This window comes from Lates calcarifer, linkage group LG17 (genome assembly GCF_001640805.2).
Source record: "Lates calcarifer isolate ASB-BC8 linkage group LG17, TLL_Latcal_v3, whole genome shotgun sequence".
Lineage (NCBI taxonomy): Eukaryota > Metazoa > Chordata > Actinopteri > Centropomidae > Lates > Lates calcarifer.
In genome coordinates, this window is record NC_066849.1 from 4,078,852 (window position 1) to 4,090,494 (window position 11,643).

Here is an 11,643-nt window from a genome sequence, read left to right on the forward strand (position 1 = left end):
AACCCAGAAATGTAAAGATTTAGTTAGCGGGACAGGATAGGGTCTCTCTGTTGTGCATGTAGAACGTATCTAATATACCATTTAGAGGTGAATACTGTCATGTCAGTCTGTAGGTCACAAGCTGGTGCTGGCAGAAGATACCACAACACTGTGAAGAAAAGCCCAATGTTCCCACTCAAGACAGTTACTGAGAATAATCATTTATTTCTTATACATAATCTCTTGCTTATAATAGTAGCACAGATTCAAGATTCCAACATCCAACAACACCATGTCACACTTTGCTCTTGTGGCAGTGTTTCAGAGCATCCTTCAGTGCTGCCAGCACCATGTCAACATTGGCCTTGCTGCTGTTACATCCCATCAATCCCACACGCAACACCTGAAAAAACCAGAAACATCTGGGATTAAAGCTACACGAGACTTCTTGATGGGCAAACACAACCAGTAAAGAAGTGAGAGTTTAGGTACATAATCTTTTACCATGCCAACTGATGGTCCAAGTCCTCCAGAAATTTCCAGATTATGTGTTTTCATGATGTAGGTTGTGATCTCTTTCCAGTCATACCCATGAGGAGCAACAATAGTGGTAACTGTAGGCAGTCTTGCTTTCTGTAACAACCATTTAAGTCAGACTTAACATTTCCCCCATTTCTCATTTTAATCTACAATTATTTTTTCTTGTTGTAACAGCTATTTGAATAAATGTGTAAATGGCTGTATTAAAACTTGAAACTCACTTTTTCTTTGACAAAAAGTTTGAGACCCATGCTTTCTAGGCCTGCATGGAAATATTCAGCCACTTGTTGATGTCTCTCCCAGGACTTCTCCACACCCTTTGATGAAGAAAACATATCATAAGACAGACAAAACATTAAAGAATGGATGACCATTTACACATGACCCATATTTCCATTATGTATGTTAATTTTCAGTACGCTGTTCAGGGTTTTTGTATGACAACACTATGAGTCAACAGCTGTGTTAATGGATCTGTGAGGCTGTACTAAATGGCAATGCTATGCTAACATGCTCACAATGACAATGCTAACATGCTGATGTTAAAAGGTATAATGTTTACTATGTTCACTATCTTAGTTTAGTATGTTAACATTTGCTAATTAGTGCTAAACACAAGTAGAAGTGAGGCTGATGGGAATGGCATTAGTTTTGCAGCATCTGGTCATAAACCACAGAACTGGAGAAACTGAAATTTTGACCTAACTATAGTGTAAGTCAGTCAGTGGATTATCCTCAGTCAGATCTATCCTCTGGGGAATATGAATTTCAGTACAAAATTTCATGGCAGTTCATTCATAGTTACTAAGGTATTTCAGTCTTGACCAAAGTGGTGGACAGACCAAACCAACATTTACATCCCTACAGCCATGGTACTAGCATGGTACAAAATAACATGTTGCTACAACAGTGCTCAGCTTGTAAAACTAATTTTGCCTGTACATAGGCTCCATGCCACAGCAAAAGCTAGATAATGGCACAGAGGTGGAATGGTATATTTTTTGTTGCTGTTCTACCTGTTCAATGGGGAGCCATTCCCACATCCCCAGGGTCTGATGTTCCCCAGATGTACAGTATGACATATGATGGGAACATGACAAAGGGTCCAATGTTCCCAACACTATATACTTAGCACATAATGGGAGCCTGAAAAAGATGTTCCCCAGCTCTGTCTTCTATTAATATGACATGGGCTATTGTGGGAACTTAAAAGGGCTTCTCTGTTCCCCAGCACCGCAGTATGACCCAGAGAAAACTTTGTTATTGCTTAGGGTTAGGGGAAAATGGTAAGTCAAGTCAGTTTTATTTGTATAGTGCCAAATCATAACAGAGTTTATATTTGTTAAAAAAAAGAGATAATAGTCATGAAATATTTTAACTTGAAACAGTTTAAACTCAATAGCAGGATTAATGTGTGTAACAGATTTCCTAACTGGGGAACATAGGACATAGGAAACATGCATACACTCAATGGCTATCTCTACAGAGCTGTTCGAGCTCCAGACAAAATACTAAATCAAAATATTTCAATCACGTCCCACCTCTTCCACAAGGACAGCCAGACTCTCCCGCAGAGAGTAAAAAGCAGAGACTGGACCTGTGTGGTGATATCTATAGAGAGGAAATGAAGGCGACAATATACAGAAATAGTGCAAGTGCGGCTAAAGATGAAACCACTGTTTGAAATGTAATGATGTGATGTGATAATCAGTTCCTGTCTGCAGGAAACAAGACTGACTTACATTCTCGATGGTTTGCCATCACATCCCCAGTAGTTTGCAAGCCAACTCAAATCCAAGAAGAATGACACAGGCTTTGTCCTTCGGTTGAATATTTTCTGACTGTGGTCAAATTCAGACTTTAAAACATGTTGTAATTTACTTTTAATCTATTACTTGCAGGCATATCAAGTACATGCAGTTCTCACCATGCTCTCTCACTGAAGGAGATGGGTGCAGTACCCGGTGGGGCATTCAGGACCTTTTGAGAGCCTGTGTATAAGATGTCTATCCCTGCACATACATATGTTTGAAAAAAAATGATGTCATTAAAACAGATAATGTAGCACAGCACACACATATTTGCATCAGCTGCACCAGAGAGACTGGAAGTGTTGGGCAGGATTTAACACTGAACCTTGCTGGTCCATGTATAGAGGAGCTCCTCCCATGGAAGCCACAGAGTCTACCAGAAACAGGCAGTTATACCTGTAGGCACAAATAACACATCTGCTATCATCTGCTTATCTTTAATTACAGATGTAATGACGATGGAGGTGTGTGAATTGTGTCTTACTTATGACACAGCTGTCCGATGCCGTCTAAAGGATGCAGGACTCCTGTTGAAGATTCACCATGTGCAAGGAAGAACAGGACTGGCCTGTATTTTGATAAGGCCTACAGTGAGATAACAGTACAGGTGGTTCAGAGAGCATCTTTGACAGAAATGAGTAATTGATGAATGAAGTGTGAGGACACAATACCTGTTCAATTTCTACATTAGTGAAGAAGCCCCCAGGAGGTGCCACAATGGTATTTATTCTGGCACCTGTTGGATTGACATACATGGTATTCTGTCAGGATTCTTTTCAGGATTTTTAATCAATTGTTTGATTCTGTTTTCAAAGTACAGTACCTATCCTCTCTGCCATCTCTGCTGCTCGCTCTCCCCATATGCCATTCACTGCAGTCAGCACATTCTCCCCAGGCTCCACTGTGTTGAAGATGGCACACTCCATAGCAGTGTGGCCAGTGCCACTCACAGCTAAAGTCATACTGTTCTGAGTCTGAAACATGTACTGGACTCCACTTTTGATGTCACTCATTATCTGTGATGTAAAATGAAAGGTTTGGGTGAGAAAAAAGTTGAAATAGAAATATATGATTTTTACTATATTACCCTGTTGCCATCAGGAGCTGCAGTCCTTTAAATCTGCACAATCAAGCTAGAAATCAAAGGATCAGAAAATCAATAAGTGACAATTCTGATTACTGATTAAGTAATTCTCAGGTTCCATCCTTTTAAATGTGAATAGTAGTAGGTTTCTTCCTTTGTTAAATCAAACTGAATATGTACAAGTTTTAATTTGTTGCTCATAAAAAAACATAGCCTACATACACTTAAGTATGTCTACCTGGGTTTAACTATGATGAGTATATTTCACTATTCTCTGAGAGTTTATAGCTCTAACCAGTTAATCTTATAACCCTAGTTTTAAGCATTTTCTCGCTCCCTCCCTCTCTCTCTCTCTCTCTGTAACACACACATACACACAAACAAACATATGCAGGAACACACACACAAGAGTATTTGTTGAATAAAGACTTCTAACCAAAAGAGATAGCTTGGCTGTAGCAGCACGTATTTTAAAGTGTCCACAGTGTATAAATTATTCAGGTTTCAGTCTTACATACAAAGTACAGAAGTACAATTTATTTCTTTTGAAATATACATCAAATTAAAAAAGTAAAATCGTTTATTATGTGGAATCAGACAGTGTTAAGTTATTGTGTATGAATATTATCAAATTATTATTACATTAGCTTAAAAGCAACATTTTAATTGCTGCTGATTGTGGTGGAGGTTATTTTTAACTACTATATAAATACAATATATGTTGGGTAATACAATCCATAAAACTGCAGCATATTTAATTGGTAAATCAATTCTCTCAGACTAAATCTGTGAAATAAGATAAATATGAGTGTAAAATACACAATATTTCCCTTTGAAACTTGAGAAGAAGCAAGGAAACATGAAACAGAATTACCCAAGTAAAGTACAATACTTACTCCCGTATTTGAGGCAAAGTAATTGTTATTCTGTGCACCATGGAGCCAGTTTTGTGACAGACAGATGCAAATTGTATGTTTTATCCACATAATTTGTGTTAAACTCACAGTTACCTCAAATATCTCTGGGTGCATGTGTCCAATGACAGGATTGGCCCCTGCCTCCAAGATGCGAGGAGGAACGTTGGAAGGTCCTGGTCCAAACATGTGACGATGTGGAACCGACAGCGGTTTCTGCAGACATTTTGGTGGAGGTACAGAGACAGACGACATGTTTCCAACGGTGCGACAGGCACAGCAAAATCACAAAGAGCCAGTGGAAACAAATCAAGTAAAGCCCCAGCTGAGCACACCCCCTCTGTCTGACCAGTGAGGCCTTCAGGTCAGGAGTGTGTCACAACATTCCCTGCTTTTATCTCCTCTTCTTCTGTCAACACTCACTGCTTTCTGAGCTCAGGTAGTTTGATGCTTTCCCAGGTTTTACTGATAAGGAAGTCCTCCAGCATGTCCTCAAATGTTAATTATTGACTGCAGACTCTCCAGGATTAACTATTACACTGTTATGCTTTTGCCCCAGTTAACAGACAGTGTTCCAGGCTGTGTAAATGCACTCTGCACCCTGCAATGACAAGTTTGAGTTTATATTATTGTAGTAGATTTCATTATAATATTTGGACAGTGTATAAAATTCAAACACTGTTGGAAAATCTGGAAAAGCATAGTAAAAGTGAAATGAAATCCTTTCAGGATATGAGCAATACTGTGAGTTTGCACCAGTAATACGGGGTTTCACCATTAGGTTTCACACTAAATAGTGCTGTATTGTCAGAATTCTCACGTTTAGTGTAAGAGGTAAGACAATCAAGGCAGAAGAAACGAGGCGAATGGATGGAAGGGTTTTATTATTTTTCAAGGTTCAGTTGTTCTAATGTGTTGCACCCAGTTTGATCCATATGCCCTAAACATTCACTGTCAGGGATGAAAAGCTGAGTTGATGAGAGGTTTTATGTGTAAATCATACAGTTCCTTGTGTGCCATAAAGACAGTCTAAAAATCTGATTTGTTAATATTGTGTTTCTTTGTATTTACTGAAGTCTCTGTATCCTCATTCAGGCTCCGACACTATTATGAGTTTACTAAAATGTCATAACCATCTGTTAAACCAGCAGGTGTTCCCAGTTCTATTGCAAATGAAATGAGATAGCAAAACATAGTGAAAAGCATTCATCAGATGTGAGAGAAATGATCGTAATGCTTCATAGCTGGGCTTGATTTTTCCTCTGAGGGATGAGGAGATGTTTCCCCAGAGGCTCAGGGCAAAAGGAACCTTCTTTATACACCAGCCGTCCTCTGAGGATGGTGGCATACACCACTCCCTGCAGCGTGATGCCGAGGTAAGGAGTTATCTGCACAAACATGACCACATCGTCAAAAATCTGTGCTGGATCCATCAAACCTTTTATTCATTATATGTGTCCTGATCATTTTTTTTCACCTTGTTTTTGTGATGTATGCTCCCCTCTTGAATCTGTAAAGTACAACAGAGACTGACACAAAGCTGTTTCAGGGTTTGGTGAGTATTAATGGTATGGACTCCTTATACTGACCTCAAATTCTCTCTCTGGGTCCCATATAACCAGGTCGGCATCATAGCCGGGGCCAAGGCTGCCCTTCTGGTTGTCAAGACCACAGAGCTGGGCGGTTTTCCGGCTGAGAAGCCTCACCACATCAGACAGCTGAAAGCCCCTCTTCTTGGCTGAACTCCAGAACAGAGGCAAACCTGGGAAACACGGTGAGAGTAATAAACTATTCTGTAGCGACCTGAGTTGACACCAATCAAATATGAAATGCTTTATGGAGTTTTCTCACAATTTTTACATCCATTCATTCTTTCATCTGCTGTAAGTACAATCACGTCAGCAGTGTCATTATTCTATGAGGTGAAGTACTAAAACATTGCGTTAAAGTCTTCCTTGTGTCAGACTGTGACTGTGTGTCAGATCAGTAAATGATTGTTCTGTCCTCTAAACTGGCACACAGCTCTTGTTTACCTCCCAATGAACTTTGTCCGGTGTGTGTAATTGTCAAATGGATTATTGGGGTAGGAGGGAAGCAGGTAACAACAAATCCACCCTAAAAACTTGCATATATTATTCCTGTGGTATTACATAGACCTGTCATATTCTGTGAATTTCAACCAGTGTTTCCTTCAGCTGAGCAGCAGAGAGGATTTGTCATAAGAGACAAATCCTGGATCTGCTCCACAGACAGAGAATAATGTGAAAACTGTCAGGCTTTGTGACAGCAGCCGTAGAGACTTTACAGTGATTCTGGTGCATTTTCAGATTCACAGCTTAAAACCATTCACTCAGGTAGTAACACTCATCATATAAATCCTCAAAGAGTAGTGTTACCTGACATCATCACTCCACCAATGTGTCCCATATCATTCTCCAGTAGAGTGAATCATATAATGAATTGAATCAGGCACTTACCCCCAGTTCAATGAACATGGGCACTGATGAGCCAGTGACCTTTGACGCAATTTTGAGACAGTGCACCATGATATCACACCAAACCTTGTACGCCCAGTGTTACATTAGCTAAACATCATGAAAAATATGAAATTAAGTTTATATACTGCTCAGCACTTGCAGCTGACAGAGGTGTCAAAGCATGAAACTTTGCTGCAAATAATGAATGTGTAAGGGCTCTGTTTGATTTAGGTAAGCTAATGAGCAAGCACTGACAATAGTCAATAGATATACTATTACTGACAATTCTATATTGTTGCTGAATAAGTATGATTTAGGTGTGCCAGCTAGCATGCATCATTGATTCTAATGGCTGCAAACTAAAAAACTGTCTACTGTCACTACAAGCAAACCTTTGGTCTTTATAGTATGACATATTTGCAGCATGGTAGAAACATTTTCCGTCAGTAGCCGTAGTTTTTACAGTGCACTCTGGGACCTTAAGGGAGCTGAACATCTACTGCAGTGAATGAATTTGGTAGCTGGACATCCTGGAAAATGGCTGACATCAGTTTACTGAACCAGGCAACAGGTGGAGGTTATAGTTGGGATATAATATTACAGTCCTGAGTCACTGCAATATAAAGGAGTAATGTTACGTTCACAGTTACTGCTAGAAATACATTTTTATTGTTGCACCACTGGGAAAAAGTATGTCTGTTACTAGTCTGTAGTTACCAAATTGTAGTGAAGAAATTCCTCCCCAGGCCTGACTGAAGTCTCCGGTATCCAGTTTCTTCAGATCAGGGGTGCAGGGAGAGTGATCAGACACCACCATGTCAATCTGCCCAGCTTTCAGTGCTGACCATAACTGCTCCTGATGGAGCATAATCAATTATCTACTAGTAATCAGAGATTAATAAGTGAAAATGCTTAAATTTAAAATAGTCAAATTTTCATCTACTCTGCATCCTGTTACCTGGTTATTAGATCCTCTGATGGGGGGACAGCATTTGAACTGTGTGGCCCCTGCAGGTATGTTCTCTGCACACAGGCTGAGGTAGTGGTGGGTCGTCTCCACCGTCAAGGGGGCTCCAGCCTGCCGCGCCTTTTGGATCAGTTTCAGTGGCTTTGCAGAAGACAAGTGAACTATATGGCACCGCACCCTGGAGCAGAGAAAGGTAACTAACTGCAGCATCAGTGCTACAGACACAAACAAATCCTATCCAGAAATTATTCATCATAACATGGTTGTTTGATACCATGATCATGTTCTTACTGGTACTGCAGGCAGAGCTCTGTGACTGTACGAATAGCCTCTACTTCCATGACATCTGGTCTGGACTCCAGAAAGGTGGAGTACTGAGAAGGGTCTGACATGGAAAAAGGTTTGGAACATATCAGTATTTATTATTAAAAACAAATTATTTAATTTACTCTCTGACTTACACCAGTGTAATATCAGTACTGTAGTATTATAGGAGGTACAGTTTGTAGTTGATTTTCTTAGAAGGGTCAATTCACATAAAACAAAAACACATTTGTAGTTGCCCCTACATAGCCCTGCAGATAGTTTACTATCACTGTTACTGCCAAAAATATCCTGTGAACTGAACCAAAAGAAATAGTGGAAACTGAAGCCACTATAGGTGGAAGTTAAAATATGTTGTTGTGTCACTTCACTCAAATCACAACACATGTACCTATACATGACTACAATAATACAGTATGCCACAGACAGACAGATAAAATTATTCTCACCACCACTTTCCTCTGTTGTCTGCTGAACATCTAACTCTGCGTGAAACTGGAGGAGACAAAGCAAAAATATTTCAGTTACATGACTGCACTTTATTTAAACATTGATAATCAAAGTATGGTTCATGTTATGGATGCTGCAGTCAGTGAATTACCAGCAGGACACTTCCTGTGCCTTGCAGCTGCTTCATGGCTGCATGTAGATCACAGTTAGTCACATGGGGAAACTCCTCCACCCCACTATGGATGAGGAAACATTTGAAGCCAGCCACTCCGGCATGGATCATGGGCTGAAGTTCTAACTATAAAGAGACATCTACTGTCAATCTTTGCTTTGGTCCTAATTCAGCACAATCTGGCTGAGAATATGTCCAGTTTTGTCCAAGCTGTTTCACTGTAGGCCCACCTGATTGCCAGGAATCACTCCTCCCCAGAAAGCTGTGTCCACAAAGCACTTCCCCGTTGCCTCCCGCAGCTTCTCATGAAAATTGCCAAGTGTGGTGGTTGGAGGGATGCTATTTCTGAGGGAATTTTAGAAAACAAAAAAGAAAAAAAATCACTGCTGGCAACTTAAAGTCTGAATGATCTAAATGTATTTCTAATAACACAAAATACAGGAGCACATATAGTCCTAAATATCTAACTTTTATGTAGCTTAGTTTACCAGAGACCAGCTAAAAGCTTAAGGCAGTGAAAAGAGTGACAATTGACAAAAGCAGCAAATACACTTCATCATAATGAAACCAGAAGTTTAATTAAGTGCTTTAAATAATAATACAAAAACTCCTGAGCAAAAAAATGGATTATGGTTACTTTTGAGAAAAGGTCATGTTTGTACATAAAGAAAATAATATTTCAAGGAATAAAAGTGTGAAAATCATAATGTTACATACATTACACTTATACAGATACGGGTAGTTTGCAGGAAAAACATGAATGTAACTCATGAACCACTTTGATACATAATAACTATTTGATCTTTGACAGGTAAAACATGTATTTCACAATCTGCTTTCACCTTGACCAGTGACCTTCCACAGTGGGTATTGACTGCTTTTAGGAGGGGGAATTCTCCAACTTACAGCGGCATGTCAACAATAGTTGTCACCCCTCCAGCTGCGGCAGCCTTGGTGGCGGTCCAGAAACCCTCCCAGGAGGTGCGTCCTGGTTCATTGACATGAACATGGCTATCTACAATGCCTGGCATCACCACACTGTCACCCACATCCAACACCTGCAATCACAGGTCAGAATAACATGATCAGACATTTGTGTGCAAATATACTATTAAGAGTGCTAAGTCAATACATTTGCCCATATAACTTTACAGGCTGTTCCATCGTCTCTCACTATATACCCATTTTAATTCCACAAGGAGGAGTATGTTGAACTGAGATCAGTGCGAGACAGCTTACCTCACAGCCAACACCAACAGAAAAGTTGCTCTCTGAGAGTATTTGGTGGATTTTCCCATCCTTTATGATGACAACAGCAGGACGGACATCATTGCCAATTAGAACCCTCTTACTCCTCACAGCACTAACCACTGACCCGAGCTCCATGTCTGCTTTTATTGAATGTTAATGAATACAGTACACTCTCCTAACTCTGCTTCTACACTGTAGATACACTTTTGACAGTTCAGTGGCCTAGTGCTGAGGCACCACCCCCTACTAAACAGTTCAAAGTATCTGCATTTGTTGACTGTTCATGGCTGATGCACATCAGTTTAGGTGATACTTTACATTTAAGGGCTAAAACTACACTGTACAGGCCAGGCAAAGTCTGTGCACTGAGGGAGAGGGGTCAGGCTCAAGGCAGAGATTGTTATATGGCCGAAGGAAACTGATTTCCGTCTTGCTATGGCCAGGAAGCTGGGTGGGTGCTATGGGGGGTACTGGAAGGTGCTATCCATGGCAAAGGCTGAGCTGGATGAGTGGCTGGACAGAAACATGATGGTCTGGCAGATCTGCAGCACAGGAGAGACAGGCAAGGGAAAATCAACAGGTTCAGCAAAGACAAAACTAACTAGAATCTGAGGCAAGGCAAAGAATCAGCTGTGGCCTTTTACCACACCAGGGTTCAAAAACACACTAGCTAAGTGGAAGGTAGGAGGTGGCTTTCAACTGTGATGATCTGCAGCTGAGTAGCAGGGTTGGTGGGAATGAAGAAGTGGGTCAGTCTCAGCCAGCTAATGACACACAGACAGACTTTGGACAAACGCTTAACACCAGAGTGAGGGGAGAACATGGGAGAGAACAGATGGAAAACAGACGTTGAATCCACCAACCCTAACAAAAAGAATAAAATCACAAGAGCAAGTATTGAGACAACTGAAATGCACAAGAATGGTGATGACAGGGTGGTACAGCTGCAGTGCCAGGGAAAGTTTTCAGAGATGCTATAATTGCATGCTTGGGGTGTAATCCTGCCCCTGAAACTCTGCTTGTGACGCTGGAATATACAGTGTGTATTAGTCTGTTAGAGACTTATTAACCCTTCAAGCCCATTATAAAGGGTCTGTATGAACACAAGAAATGTTCAGTTTAATGTACACGTGACCACTGTTTTGAGACACACTTGAATGTGAACTTGCCCTTTAAAATGTTGACGTGAAGAAGTATGTTCGATGAGAATGAAACAGATCCACAGCTATAAACATGGGATTTACATTATAAAATGCATTCATACATACATTTATTTTTCACATTTTTGGATCCTCTTTTAATTATGGATTATAGAAACCACAAATTAATATTTTTGACAAGAGATTTTAAAAACAAACACATATCTCAAATGTGAAAAAATGCAAACCCACAGAGATATAGACGAAGATAACCTTTTAAAAATAACATGAAATAAAATCAAGGCGTGACCAGCTCCATGTGTGTCTTAACTGGCCTAACCTGTCTGTCATCAGTGTGACCGCAGGCTGCTCAGTCTGTACGTCTATTGGCTGACAATCAAAGGGGCTGGGTCGTTGCTTGAGCCCGTGGGTGCGGAGGGAGCCTGAGAGGGATGGAGGCTGACAGGATGCAGCTTCGCCTCAGCGGGCCGCTCATCCCTCCATCCTCCCTGCGATGCGCTGTGCGTTATGACGC

General features: G+C 40.6%; 3 protein-coding genes across 4 annotated transcripts in view; all 3 read right to left on the reverse strand.

Moving 5' to 3' along the window:
* hdlbpa (high density lipoprotein binding protein a) overlaps positions 1-11,643 on the reverse strand; it is a 239,887-nt gene that overhangs the window by 69,389 nt on the left and 158,855 nt on the right. The window lies entirely within an intron of this gene.
* On the reverse strand, positions 185-4,782 carry agxta (alanine--glyoxylate and serine--pyruvate aminotransferase a). Its single transcript, XM_018670018.2, has 11 exons — positions 4,425-4,782; positions 3,154-3,346; positions 3,002-3,066; positions 2,815-2,915; positions 2,656-2,726; positions 2,447-2,531; positions 2,262-2,360; positions 2,061-2,130; positions 741-836; positions 484-612; positions 185-382 (listed from the first exon to the last, which is right to left on the reverse strand). Exons 1-11 carry the CDS (start codon positions 4,581-4,583, stop codon positions 275-277), a joined length of 1,176 nt encoding a protein of 391 aa, XP_018525534.1. The 5' UTR covers positions 4,584-4,782; the 3' UTR covers positions 185-274.
* zgc:103559 (Allantoinase, mitochondrial) lies at positions 5,478-11,536 on the reverse strand. Of its 2 annotated transcripts, XM_018670016.2 has the most exons (12): positions 11,449-11,536; positions 9,958-10,511; positions 9,625-9,776; positions 8,949-9,063; positions 8,698-8,844; positions 8,546-8,591; positions 8,064-8,157; positions 7,764-7,950; positions 7,523-7,661; positions 5,918-6,090; positions 5,806-5,838; positions 5,478-5,716 (listed from the first exon to the last, which is right to left on the reverse strand). In XM_018670016.2, the coding sequence occupies exons 2-12, from the start codon at positions 10,102-10,104 to the stop codon at positions 5,567-5,569; spliced, it is 1,383 nt and encodes a 460-aa protein (XP_018525532.1). In that variant the 5' UTR covers positions 10,105-10,511; positions 11,449-11,536; the 3' UTR covers positions 5,478-5,566. The 2 variants fall into 2 exon arrangements, with proteins under 2 accessions (XP_018525532.1, XP_018525533.1); XM_018670017.2 differs by lacking the exon at positions 11,449-11,536 and having other exon boundaries at positions 9,958-11,422.